We start from the raw sequence: 14,272 nt of genomic DNA, 5'->3' as shown, positions 1-14,272 counted from the left end.
ATTAGAATGAAAGAAGAATTTCACAGATTTCTTTCAAGCTGAATTATCTGAAGTAAATGTGTGCCAGAACTGCTGCTGTAACCTCACAATGGACCATAGTGCTACTGGTGCAGTCCAAGGTTTACAATGTCTTACTTCTGGCGATACACACGGCGTATGAGTAACCACGTTAAAAAGGAATTGAAACTTTGATTTAAAAACTCCAAAAACCTCTCTTAACTGGTTGATAACTAGACAGGAACATGCCTCCAAAGCCCAGATCCTATGAGAATGATACCTTCAATGCGCCAGTAGGTGTCACCCATGCTTCACAACCTAAACTTTCACCCTCCCCCCCCCCCCCCCTCGCCTGTCCCCAACACTAAAGGAAGTCTAAGATTTTTTGGAGATTAAAAAAAAAAAATGATCAGTGTCTGCGCACAGAGGAGACGTTTATTGCATCTTTACTGAAGGAAATGCAAAATTCATTTGGTAAAGGTTTTAAACATACGACAGCATTCAAAGTGAACTCTGGAAAGAGACATTATATATAGGACATCTGAGTTTAGGTTTTAAGCAATAAGGAGAAATTACTACTTATCTAATAATTTCCTTTCCTCTAGTAAAGGCAAGTCAATCCCCATGAGTGGGTTATGCACCTCTGCCAGTAGATGAAGACGGAGCAAAAGTTGACATCACGGCCATATAGTCCCCACCCAGACATCAGCCCGCCAGTATTCTCTTGAAAAGCCAAACTATAGACAAAACTGATTATTCTTGAACACTACTACTAACAATCAACCATTCAGGCTTCCCAACCAACAGGAACACTGAGCTCAGACAAATGAAAGAACATATCTAGTAAACTAAGGACTAGAGAAGCCCCTTATCAGTTTTTAACGAAGAGCAAGAACCATACTCTCCATAGCTCGCTCGAAGAAAGGCTAACCACAAATTTAGAGAATCGGCAGCCGAGGGCAGCTCGGGATTGATCTGCCCTTACTAGAGAAAAGGAAATTGCCATGTAAGTAGTAATTTCTCCTTCCTCAGTGTTCGGGCAGGTCAGTTCCCACACATGGGGTGTACCAAAGCTAATCTCGAGAAGGGTGGGAGGCTGCCAGCGGTCCAATGAATACCGCCCGCGCAAACGCGGCGGCCCCCCTAGCCCTAACATCCAAGCGGTAATGCTTGGAGGTGGTGTGCAAAGATGACCGCATAGCAGGCTCAGCAAATTTCAGCAGGCAACAACAAACGAAGTTCCGCCCAAGATACTGACTGAGCCCTTGTTGAGTGCAGTCTAATCTGTTTCGGCAAGGCAACCTCAGCAGTCACATAGGCTACCGTAACCACCTCCTTAACCCAGCGGGCTATCCTTGCCCGCGTTGCCGGTGCTCCTTATTTACCTCCACCATGGAGCACAAACAGGCGATCGGACTTCCGAATAGCTTTACCCAACTCCAAGTACCACAGTAAAATCTGCTTGACGTCCAAGGAACACAAAAGATGGTGCTCAGCTTCATCTCTGTCCCTATCTGAGGTGGGCGATCGAGAAATCGGACCCGCCAAAAACTCGAGGACCAATAGAGGCACCGGAAGCCGCAACCGGGGGGGGGGGGGGGGGGGGGGGGTGTGAAGATGCTTAACTCCCTGCAAGAAATAGGACATGGCCTGGATGGAAAGACAAAGGCCCTCCCATTGACTCTCCCCCAAAACAAGCCAGGGCTGCAACTTGAACCTTCAAGGTGTTAAGGACCAAACCCTTAAGCAAGCCATCCTGTAAAAATTCCAAAACCAAAGGGATATCCACACCTTGAGTTCCGCAGGGAAGCGCAACTGCTCTCTGGCCTGTGGATCCAAAGGTTATAAACCCACCAAAAACACATCCTCCTTTAAAGGATGCCTCTGGCACACTCCTGGATTGCACCTAAGAGGGGAAAGAAACAAGAAGCCTTGCCTAGGGTGACTAAAACTGGATCCTTCTGCAACCCCAAGGAGTCAGTCCCGGTCACTAACGAGGGACTTCGAGGTCTGAGCAACTCATCTCTATGAAAGAAATGGAGATGCAATCTGTGATTGTTGAATTTTCCTAGGTGTCCTATTATATTCCCCCCAATGGAAATGCTAGGGAGATTCTTTCAGGTCATTCCTAGTCTTTCCAAACAATCCTTTCCTTCTATTGTTAAAGCTGTTTATTTATCCTCTTCCTCCAAGTCAATGGTGGATGATCAGAATGATGAATCATTTGATTTAACTTTTTTTTTTTTTTTAGAAATTCAGATTTTGATATTAATGACAGAGCTACATTATTAATGGCATTTCTTAAAGAATATGATAAACAGCTTATACTAAAACGTTTTTTTAATTTAAAAGAGTGTTCCTTTCTTGGTCACAAAATTTCAATTTTCCATGATGCTACTAGAGATACTCAATTGCGTCGTAAAGCTTTTCTTGCTAGGAAGCAGAGGATATTAGAACCACATGGGTCATTTCAATTAAAGTTTCCTTGTAAATGCATTCTTAAATATCAAGGCAACAGATATGTTTTCCATGAAGTGGTGCAGCTGGGCAATTTCCCTGAAGTAATAGAAGCTTGTTAATGTAATATTTGGTTTTTTCCTTTATTATTATCTCTCCCCATTTGCGGATGGATATAGACCTTTAGTTTCATGTTTTATGTAAACTTTTCTTGTTATGTAATTGTAATCTTTTCTGTAAATATTTGGAAGATTTGATTTAAATTTCATTAAAGAAATAATAATAAAAAAAAAAAAAGGCTCCAAATCTGGGGAAATGTCCCCTCTCTCATCAGGAGAGCCAGCACCATTCATCGTCTGTATCATCTTGATCCACCTGCATTCAAGCCTTGTCAGCATGCACTGTGCCACAGCACTTGGACTGTGGAGGAGCCCTCGGCACATATGGACCCTACCCCTAGTAGGTGCTGCCGATTTAGAAGGCCGGCCCTGTAGAAATGCCTGCAATCCTTGGAAGAATTCCACCCAGGAAAAGGAGTAAGGGTCCATGCCAGGCCCCACAGGCCCGAACCTGACGTCCTGAGAGCTAGTGTCCCCTGAATCAATCAAGGGAGGGGACCACCCCTGTTGCGTCGCCCTCGGTCCCACCTCCCCTCAGACCCAAGGAGAAGGAACACTGCTGGCAAATTCGGGAGGTGGTAAATCTCCCCGAGCGTCCAGGCAGCGCTGACACAGGCTTAAAGAAAGCTCTGGGCTGAATGGCCCCGATGAGGCAGGCGGCACAAATAGCTATCCGATTAGGCTTCTTCACCACAGGCACCGTGATTTTAAGCGTGCAGACCGGTAAAGGCTCGTGCCTAGAGTACCTGTGCGTATAAGCCATGCCCAAAACGGACGCACACAAAATGTGCTTCCAAGCACTCTCGCCTAGGCCGCTCGTCCATCTAGACACCCAAACTGGGCACCCAATACTGACATTATGAAAAACTCCTAAGCTGGACACACAAGATGTGCATCCAGAAGGAAGAAACCCCAATGGGGCACACAACCAGTCCCATAGGTGCACGCAGAAGGCCCGCAGCAAAAAAAAAAAAAAAAGGCGACATTACCTCATGGTCTACTAGAGTCCAAAATGGGAGAAGCCTGGGAGTGGGGCCTAGCTAAATGGCTGCTCAATCCGCCATGCCTGCACTACCTTCTCACCTTACAGAAGACCCCAGAGACTAAGTTGACTTAGAGAATAGTCACTGCTATTACTAGCATCAGTAGCATGGAATGGACTTAGTGTTTGGGTACTTGCCAGGTTCTTATGGCCTGGTTTGGCCTCTGTTGGAAACAGGATGCTGGGCTTGATGGACCCTTGGTCTGACTCAGTATGGCAGGTTCTTATGTTCTTATGAGACGTGAGCGGAACAGCAGAGCTCCAAGGAAACAGACCCTTTCTCCTGCTTTCTATCTTCTTTTCGCTGTTTGTTTTTTTTTAAGTAAAAAACTTTTACCTGAGCTCAGCTCTCCCTGGCTGAGAGCAGGAATGGATCCCAGCTATGGAGAGAGAGGGCGAAAGCCTTCATTGCCTGCAACTGCTAATTAAGATTTAGATCCACGCCTCTCAGGGCTAATCCAGACTGAAGGAGGGACCGCACGGTATCACCTCAGGAAAGCAAGCGGTGCTATATAGACATCTTGTATGTCAAATACCTCCTTTCAAACTTTTTTTTTTTTTTTTTTTACACTCACAGGCAATCCCCTGAAGGGAAATGGAGAATGAGAATACCGAGAGTACTGGGTGACTGGGGTCGGGACGGGCCGTGACGTCAGCTTTTGCTCCGTCTTCATCTGCTGGCAGAGATGCATAACCCCACTCGTGGGAACTGACCTTCCTGAATGTGGAGGAGATCCAGATAGAACAGCCCCAATGCAAACAATAAATAAATAAATAGGTGTTTATTAGTTGAACACTGGAAAAACGCCACTTCCCCTAGTGTTCTCTCATCCCCTCCTCCTTTGCCCACTTTCGGATGCTCCACTTTACTTTTGTGCCTTTTCCATGCTGACGACTCGACAGCTGCACAAGCGAATGCATTGAATTCAACCGCCAAAAAAAAAAAGCACCCGACAATAATACCTGTGTCACGAAAACACAGATAAATGCCAATTTTTGGTACCCTGAAGAACCCCTAATTTAGCTGAAGAGAAAGCGCCTAAATTTTCAGTTTATAAACTCCTAAAATCAAACACCCTAATTAGATATAATTCACTTTTTGGGAAGGATTTTCATATCCTGGATTTGAAAGATTTGTAAATCTCTGAAACGGAGTAGCCTAGAGCTTAGAGCAACAGAGCTGAGAACCAGGGAAGCCAAGGTTCAAATCCTGCGTTCTCCCACTCCTGCCGCTCCTTGTGAACTTGGGTAAGTCACTTGACTCTCCATTGCCTCATGTGCAAACTTAGGGGGTGCATTTAAGCAACTATGATAAGGCTATAACGAATGAAAAACATTTATTGCACAATACTGGATATTTATTGAGACTTTACTGAGTATTTCTTCATTAGAACATAAGAAATTGCCATGCTGGGTCAGACCAAGGGTCCATCAAGCCCAGCATCCTGTTTCCAACAGAGGCCAAACCAGGCCACAAGAACCTGGCAATTACCCAAACACCAAGAAGATCCCATGCTACTGATGCCAGTAATAGCAGTGGCTATACCCTAAGTAAACTTGATTAATAGCAGTTAATGGACTTCTCCTCCAAGAACTTATCCAAACCTTTTTTGAACCCAGCTATACTAACTGCTCTAACCACATCCTCTAGCAGCAAATTCCAGAGTTTAATTGTGCATTGAGTGAAAAAGAATTTTCTCCGATTAGTCTTAAATGTGCTACTTGCTAACTTCATGGAATGCCCCCTAGTCCTTCTATTATTCGAAAGTGTAAATAACTGATTCACATCTACTTCATTTCAAACTATTGTTCAGGTATACTTCACTCCTCTGATGGACTACTGCAATGCACAATTTCTGGGTTTGCCATGTAAATCTATTCGTTGCTTGCAAACAGTACAAAATATGGCAGCAAGGATCATTTATGGTTGCCCAGGAAGAACTAGTGTAGCTCCATTGTTGCGTCAACTTCACTGCCTCTCAGTGAAGTGCCGTATTCAATTTAAAGCGTTAGCATTCATTTTTAAGGCACTGAAAGGTAAAGGAGCTGGGTATTTAAAGCAATTGCTGAAAAATTATGCTCCAAAAAGGGATTTAAGATGAACAAACAATGGCCTTTTGCAGATTCCATGGAGAAAGGAAGTGAATAAAGGAGGAAGCTATAAGAGAATATTATCAGGTGGAAGTATAGATCTTTGGAATCCCTTGCTTAGAGCGATTCGTTTGGAAATAAATTATTTACTGTTCAGGAAGAAAGTTGAAACTTGGCTTTTTCCAAACGATTAATTAAAACAGTTATGCAGAATAAGTGAAACAAAGATGAAAGAAATGTCAGTTTCTCTTTTTTTAATGTTTAAATAGTTTTAATCGGTTTTAAATGTTTTAATTTATATTTATATTTAAAATTTGTTGTAAACCCCCTTGGGCAGCTATATGCTGCACCAATCAGACTGATATAAGTAATAATGAAAATATACTCATATCGCAGTAATACCATGTGATATTCACAATATCCTGCAATATTTTACTCAAAAATCTGCCCCATTGAAATTAGCTGCTTTCCGTGCATTTGCATGCATACATTTTTCAAATACATGCAAAGCAGCTAATGCTTCTATGATAATAAAATAATACAGCTGGGTCCCCCCCTCCCCCCAAAAATAGGGAAGCTGTGTTAGTTTAACAAAAATTGAGGTGGTGTAGATATTTTGCTGTCCTTATTCTCCCGTGGCAAAATGTAAAGTGCCACACGGCCTGCAAAACTCAAGCAAAGTGAAAAAATAAAATCTCTGGGGGTTTTGGAAGATCCCTGCCCATCCCCACTGCCGCCCTCTTAAAGGCAGCCCAGCAGGCCAAAATGTTTAACACACTTAAACGAATCGTACAACAGCGGTAACTCGTCCCGCTTCCCAAACCCCTCTTCTCATTTCCGAAAGGATCACTTCCCCAGTTCTAACTTCCCCCTCCCCGGTTTCTTCCCTCTCCCAAGGCCTCCAACACCCCCCCCCTTCTAAAATCCATGATGTCTATTGGCCCCCACCCCCACCCCCATATCTCTCCTTAGGGAAAAATAAGTGATCCACCTCCCCTACTTTGAGAAGATGTGTCTAGTGGCAGCCCGGAGCTCCCCTTAGGACCCCGGCTGGTTAATGCCATTTTCCAAAATGGCGTCAATCGGCCATTGCCCCATCAGTGGGTTTTTTTTTCTATAATACACATATCACTGCAAAACCGCCACAATGTTTTATTTACCAGGACTTATTGTCCACCTTACCAGAAAAATGTTCACAATATTTTCCCAGGGAGGGGCAAAATATCATGGAATCGCTCTCCCATATTTCACCCCTACCGCGGTAAAATATCGGGGCTTGATAAATGAACCCCTTAGATTGTAAGATTTCTGGGGACAGGGAAATACCACTACAGTTCCTGCCATATAACCTGACCTTGGGCTCAGGTTTGGAAAGGCAAGTAAAATCTAAAATATGAATTGTCTGCATCGTTTAAACCCAGGAGTGGTGAAATTGGTCCTCCACACCACATCGACAGTCGAGTTTTCAGGATATCCCCCCCAATGAATATGCATGAGAAATATTTGTATACATAGGAGGTCGTGCATGCAAATAAATCTCATGCATATTCATTAGGGATATCCTGAAAACCTGACTGGCTAAGAAGGCTCCAAGACTGGTCTGAGCACCCCTGATTTAAGAAATAACTGACATGCAAGCCACGTTGTACATACATGTGCTAGGTTTCCTTTAAGAAAATAGTAAAAGGAATAGAAAAAAAAAAAACCACACTTACATGGTGCATGAAACATGACCAGCACAGATGGATGTTCTTTTACAAACTGGTCGAAGCTTTCATCCGTCAGGTGGTGAACCGAACTGTCCTCTTCAGCCCAGGGAACCTCGGGGGCTTGCGGCTGCTGGGGCTGAGGACTAAAAGCAAGATGCACGGCTCAGAAGCAAGTCTTTTGCACTAAAACGGGCAGCGTGTCCGGAGACAGCACTCGTAACACGAGCACGTCAGGGTGAAACTTTAGTGAGACGGGCTCAGGTATAGCACTGGCCCTTTATAAACCTGGGAAGCTGTAAATCACAGCCCCCCCCCGCTGAAGGTCATTAATATCCGGACTTGATTTCAGATGGCCAGGACCAGCACACACTGCTGCGATACCATTGCAGTCCCCCTGGAACCTGCTAAGTAGAGAAATATCTATAAATTTGCTGAGAGCGAGGGGGGGGGGGGGGGGGGGGGGGGAACAGGTTCAGGTTCTGAGCCTGGCCATCCTCAAAACAAGAGTATAACCCTTGAGGTCTAACATTACGACTGCCACGACCTCACGCAGCCCAGAAATCAAGGAAAAAAAAAAACAAAAAAAAACTATAACTGCATCTATCATAATTAAGCATTAGGATACAGAAGCGATGTTGAAAAGAAGGAAAAAAAAAAAAAAAGATACAGGACATCATACAAAACAGACCTGACAGGACAGCCTGAAAAAGGAGAGGTGGGGGATGGGGGGGAAAAATGCAATGGAAGATAAAGTCAATCCCTGAATAGGAAAACCAATATTAGCCATGACAACAAGACACTAAAGTGCTTTTAATTTTTCATTACTGCCCTTATGAGTTGCAACATATTGCTAAGGCATCAAAGCTAGCTAGAGTTTAAAATATCCACTTACCTGCTTCCCTGGGTTCTGCAGCTTCCTCCTTTTGGGCTTATTCCAAAGTGCTGCTTTGGTCCATTATCAGACGGACATTTTCAAGACTGTCCTCTCTCTCTAGGGGGGGCCAATGTAATAAGACCTGCCATGACATCGGGGCAGGCTGCCTGCGTGCATTTATTTTAGCGCGCACGGCATAAGCAGGCGCCTCCGCAGGATGTAGTAAAGGGCGGGCATGCAAATGAGATGCGCGCAGAAAATCCGCGCTCCTGAAGTAAAACACGTGCGAAAACGCAGGCGAAAGGCGCGCGCGCGGGCTCGAGGCACCATGTAACAAACCACGCAGTTTTGCGGGGTGAAAAGCCTTCCCCTTTCATAAAACAGTGAAGAGGTCGGTGGTCCGGGGAGTGGGACTGAAGGTGGGCAGAGCAATGTTCCATCTCTGACTGCGCGGCAGCCGTACAGGCGGATGCCGGTAAGCATGGAGGAAATGCAGCAGAGATTTCTTCAGCTGTCCCGCAAAACGTACCAACAGCATCCGGAAAAAAGTGAAGGAATATCCACGATCACCCCAGAGCTGCACAGACAGACACACAGCTACGCTAATGCCAGCAACGGAATAACTCCTGCCCCGACCCAGGAGCTAAAAAAAAACCCGCATACAAAAAAAAACAAACCCCCACACCGACCGATACGCGGCTCCCTGCAAGGCCCGTGAATAGTTAAATTGCCTCCTTCGCGTGCCCTCACGCAAAACCAGCTGGGGGTTTTCAAGCGGGTTTATGTGCGCCGAACACGTTATTACATACACGTGCAAGACTGGCATGGGAAAACCGCACGTGGACGCGTGCATGTACGCACAGCAACCTGCGGCAGCTTATTACATCGGCCCCTAGGACGTTTCACCACGTTTTGAAGCCCGAGTAATTAGGCACATGCCTTCTCTCTGAAGCCTGCGTGCTATGGGCACTTTCCTTTTTCTATGGGTATAGATATATATTTTTTGTTTTCATGGAAAATAACGTAGGGAGGGAGGGAGGGAGGGGAAGAAAATGTAATCTGAACGCGTTATTTTCCTTCCTTTCCCCATCATAGGCACACACCCTACCCTCAACGTTACGGAACGCCGCCTGGACCTTTTAAAAACAAATGGGTCGACACAGCAAGGCCACGTTAGAAAGAGTGCGGCAGTGCCGGGCGCACCCTCGTTTGCCGCACGCACAGTTCTGATCACCTACCGCTCGATACTCTATTTAAATTGCTTGCAAATGCAAGCCGCGTCTGCAAAGCGTTAGGCGAAGCGTTAGGCCCGCGCAACCCATTTTACTGTATAGGCGCTTAATACAGCGCCTACACAGTATCCTGGGTGCGCTGGTGCCTGTCATTTCAAATGACATTTGAAATGACAGGCACCAGGAAGTGGATCCCAACTTTAACCCATGAAAACCTAAAAACCGAAAATCCCCTCCTCCCGAAGTGGCTCGACATGTGCCAACTTACCTTTTGTTGCTTTTCAGCCCCTTCCCTTCTCTGCCGCCCTCTCTGGAGGGGGCAGCTGGCGGCGAAAACGGCTCGCAGCGTTCCCCTCCGCAGGTCCCGGTTCTCCTGGCTCGGCCCTCATCAAATTGTGAAGTCAGGTGAGAGCCCACTGTTCTGTGCCCTCTCCAGTCACGGCGCGAGCGGAGCGAAGCGTACTTTCATTGGCCTGAGCGCCCGTCAATTTGGGCGCACATGGACGGGCACGCGTGACGTCACGGCGTGCGTCACGCATGCCCGTCTATGTGCTTTCATTGGCTGGAGTGCCCAAATTGACGGGCGCTCAGGCCAATGAAAGTACGCTTCGCTTCGCTCGCGCCTTGACTGGAGGGGGCACAGAACAGTGGGCTCTCACCTGACTTCACAATTTGATGAGGGCCGAGCCAGGAGAACCGGGACCTGCGCGGGGGGGGGGGGGGGGGGGGAACGCTGCAAGCCGCTTTCGCCACCGGCTGCCCCCTCCGGAGGGCGGCCGAGAAGGGAAGGGGCTGAAAAGCAACAGAAAGTAATGTCGAGTCGCTTCGGGAGGAGGGGATTTTAGGTTTTTAGAGGTTTCCTTTTGGGGAAAAGTTTGCCGTCTACCCTTACCCCTGCCTCTAACGCAGGGGTAAGGGTAGGCAGTAAGTTAGCGGGTTAAACGCGGGGCAAAACGGCAGGGTAAAATAGCGATAGTCGGGGCGCGCGTTACTGTATGGGAGGGAATAGCTAATTCGATGGTTTACATGTAATATACATGCCGCGTGCGGAAGGGGTTACCCGGTGATTTAAAGAGGCGGTAAGAATCGGTTAAAGGGGATTGTGGATCGCAGGAAGGGCTAACGCGGCCGGAAAGTGAGTAGAAAGCGGGTTAGGTGCGGGGTAACCGCGGCCCCACTTTACTGTATTGACCTGAAAGGAGGGCCTAAGTTTCAAACAGCCGCAGTGTACTGGGAAAAAAGATTATATATAATATATTTTTTTTTATTTAGCCGCGTAAATGACTTTGAAAATTTTCTCCCCCCCCCCCCCGGCAAGGCGTTGTAACAAAAAAAAAAAAAGTTTGCATTCCAAACGGCCTCCCTTCCCTCGAGTCGCGCAAAAGCTCGCCTAGGCTCAGCCCGCAGTTGTGCGCGGCCCAGCGAGGCGCTTCCGATGTCAATCAGAGCAGCGGCTCTTCCAAGGGGAGGGAGGACCTAAGCCTTTAGAAAAAAAAAAAAACAACCCAAAAAACTTGTAACACGAATATCCATCCTCCCCCCCCCCCCCCCCTTTCCAGGAGTTAAATAAAAATATGAACCTAAACGATTGTTTTCTTTTAGTTTCAAATGAAATATTTAAAGATTGAGAGGGGGTGGTGGGAGGGTCCCAACCTAGTACTGCTATCTATAAGCACTTCCATAAACTCCTATCCCCCCCCCCCCATCTTAACTTACGTAGTAGCATTGCCAAAAGGGCTGAGGAGTGAGGCTGGGATGAGGGTTTGGCCACTTCAGTAGTGCAAGTATTTATCACTCTTTTATAAGAGCCATGAGGAGAAGTTTTCTTAGCTTGGGAAGGGAAAGGGGCCTTGCTGTTTTTCCTGCAGGAAAAGCTTTTCAGTATGGGACGGAAAAAACAAAACAAAAACAGGCCAAGGAGGGCAAGAACAATGGACCCTGACTCCGCTGGGTCTCCTTAGCCAAGAGAATCATTAGGCAGAAAAACAAAAAAAACCTCCCAGCAATTCCCGAGGAATTTTTTTTTTTTTTTTTTTTTTTTTAATATTGTCCTGGCTCGATGTCAAAGCAGCGAGTCAAAAACCACAATCCTTTCCAAAGGGATTAGCAAGGTATTATGTGGTCAAGACGATTAACAGACACAAGTGCAGCAAACCGCTAGCTACAACCTAACCGCACAGGAGACAAAAAAGCAGCGTGCATAAACCGTGGACACCTCTCCCTCCCCCCAATATACAGCCTGGGGTCCTTCTATTACCAACACTGAGTATCGACTGGAAAATTAACTTTTTTTTTTCCCTCCCTTTCCTGGAAGTTTGCATTTGCCAAAGACGAGACCATCATTTCAAAACTGGCTGTTTGCCCCAGTGATGCACGCGGCAGTAACAGTAAACCGAAACCTGACAGATGCTGAAATGCTACCGTCCAAAGATCACAGAATTAAAGCCTCTATTGTCAACTTGTCATAGGGTGACCAAACCACAAAAGGAAAAAACAAAACAAAACAAAAAAAAACCCACCACGAACTTCTGCAACCCACCTGCTCACAGAGTGAAGCCTACACAAGGAAGAGGTTGTGAACATCAGAGGGGCACAGGACTGCCTATACAGCACCCGACAGCAGGGCAGGCGAAGGGAGCAGGGAGGAAGGATGGGCTATACTGCAGCGAGTGACTTTGCTCGCAGCTACCCAGGAATGTATTTTTTTTCCTTCTTTTCCTAAGTTATATAAATCCTCTTCCCAACTCACTCAGCCCAGTTGCTGTTGCGACAATCCTCCAACCGGGAGGTCACAAAACCAGTGCTCCCTTCCAGAATCCTACAGTTATGGGAACCCAAGTCCGGTCCGGTGTAACCGCTGCACGATGACAGAGACCCCCCCCCCCCCCCCCCCTCACCAGTGTCCGCAGCACCAAGGCTGACTCAGGCAGTGGAAAAGCAGGACTTGGGGAGCTGAATCCAGAACCCGCCCCGCACAGCAGCACTGCCACTGAGCTTAGCCCATAGTCCTGGCTTTTAGACGCTCCCTCCCCAAATTATGGCACCAGTGGTGCTGATCTCATATGGAAGAAGCAAAGACCATCGTCACACTCCACCACTGCGCTGTTATATGTTCAAAAGCCAGGACTGGCAAAAAAAAAAGTTTCTCCTCCAGAAACTGGGTCACCTGGCAGTTTGGATTACTGAACTGCTTAGAAAGCACAAAAAAAAAAATAAATTCAGAAAACATTTCATGGATTTGAAAATTTACCAGTTTTTCCCCTCCCCCGATAGTTCATAAAAACTGCTACCCATTAGTAAAAGCAGTAAATAGATCGCTCCTGGAATATCAAGTTAGAAGGGGACCTTTGCCTGGAGTAGTGCTTATTTTCTTAGGACGTTTGCACGGCGAGGAGCAGATTTATGACGGACACTGAATAAGTCAGGCTGCGGCCTTGCCAGAGAGCCAGCACAAAAGCGCTGCTGAGGACAGCACACGGGCCCACCTACTTTTTCATCCACTCTGCTATTTCCTTGGCTGTGGCGCCGTAGTTTTCAAACTGGAACTGATGTTTCCCTTTCCTTTTGAAACGACAGGGATAGGAAAGAAAAAGAAAAAAAAAAAAACGTTAATCCCTAAATCCTTATAGGCGCGTGCAATGTGAAACTAAAACTCCGCAGTAACTGGGCCGGCAGGAAGAGAAACTCACTCGAAATAGTAGATGGTAGGGTAGCCCTTGATGTTGTACTCTTCTCTAATTCTGTCAAATTCAGGCGAGTGAACATTCATTCCCGCAAGCACCTAAAAAAAAAGAAAAGATTTTATTTTATTTTTTTAAGTAATTCTCTCTCCTCTCCTCCCCCTCCTCTGAGCAGTAACTGGTGTACTTTCAGCATTAAAAATTGCAGAGCGGGCTACAAAGCAAAAGGAGCATTTATTTATTTTATTTATTTAACAGTTTTTTATACCGACCTTCATAGTACATAACCATATCGGATCGGTTTACATTTAACAAAGGAAAAACTGGGGTAACAGATTCTGGTAAACAAAAGATAACAAAAGAAAGGAATAAGTCAAAGTTACAATCAACAAGGAATAGAAAACTTGGAGGCTTAAAACAAGCTGGAAGAAAGATAAAGGGCACTGCAGTAGTCTATTTTGGCGAACAGTAGCGCTTGGAGGACTGTCCTGAAGTCTTGGAAAAATAAGAGTGGTCTAAGTCGTTTCAGAACCTGTAGTCTGTAGAAGCAGTCTTTGGAAGTTGTGTTGACCATTTTTTTTAGGTTTAGTCGATTGTCTAATATTGCCCCAAGGTCTCTAACGTGCGTACAGGTGATATGAGAGTTGTGTGGTGAAGGAGGAGGAAGATTGTTTTCATTTGAGGAGATGAGGAGAACTCAGTCTTTGAGGCGTTGAGAACCAGATTTAAGCTGTTGAGTAGATTAGTGATGGATATAAGGCAGTTATTCCAATAGGTGAGAGCTTTTGAGATAGATTCTGTTATGGGGATTAAGATCTGCACGTCGTCTGCGTACAGATAGTGAATTAGGTTGAGGTCTGTAAGCAGTTGGCAGAGGGGGAGGAGGTATATATTAAAGAGGGTTGGAGATAAGGAGGATCCTTGTGGTACGCCAAGGGTTGATTTTGTTAGAGGTGACTCCTTGTTATTGATTTTGACTTTGAAAGTCCTATTGTTGAGGAAGGACTTGAACCAGTTGTGGGCTGATCCGGAGATGCCGATATCCTCTAGGCAATCCAGAAGGATGGCGTG

General features: G+C 46.0%; 1 protein-coding gene across 1 annotated transcript in view; it reads right to left on the bottom strand.

Moving 5' to 3' along the window:
- Positions 1-14,272, bottom strand: part of PDIA5 (protein disulfide isomerase family A member 5) — a 316,663-nt gene that overhangs the window by 157,849 nt on the left and 144,542 nt on the right. Inside the window, exons 9-11 of the mRNA XM_029605221.1 lie at positions 13,211-13,302; positions 13,011-13,082; positions 7,422-7,558 (exon numbers count right to left, since the gene is read on the bottom strand). Coding sequence (XP_029461081.1) covers positions 7,422-7,558; positions 13,011-13,082; positions 13,211-13,302 — 301 coding nt within the window. The remainder of the gene's footprint in view (positions 1-7,421; positions 7,559-13,010; positions 13,083-13,210; positions 13,303-14,272) is intronic.

This window comes from Rhinatrema bivittatum, chromosome 6, assembly GCF_901001135.1.
Source record: "Rhinatrema bivittatum chromosome 6, aRhiBiv1.1, whole genome shotgun sequence".
In the NCBI taxonomy this organism is placed as follows: Eukaryota; Metazoa; Chordata; class Amphibia; order Gymnophiona; family Rhinatrematidae; genus Rhinatrema; species Rhinatrema bivittatum.
This window is presented reverse-complemented; position numbering and strand designations above follow the sequence as displayed.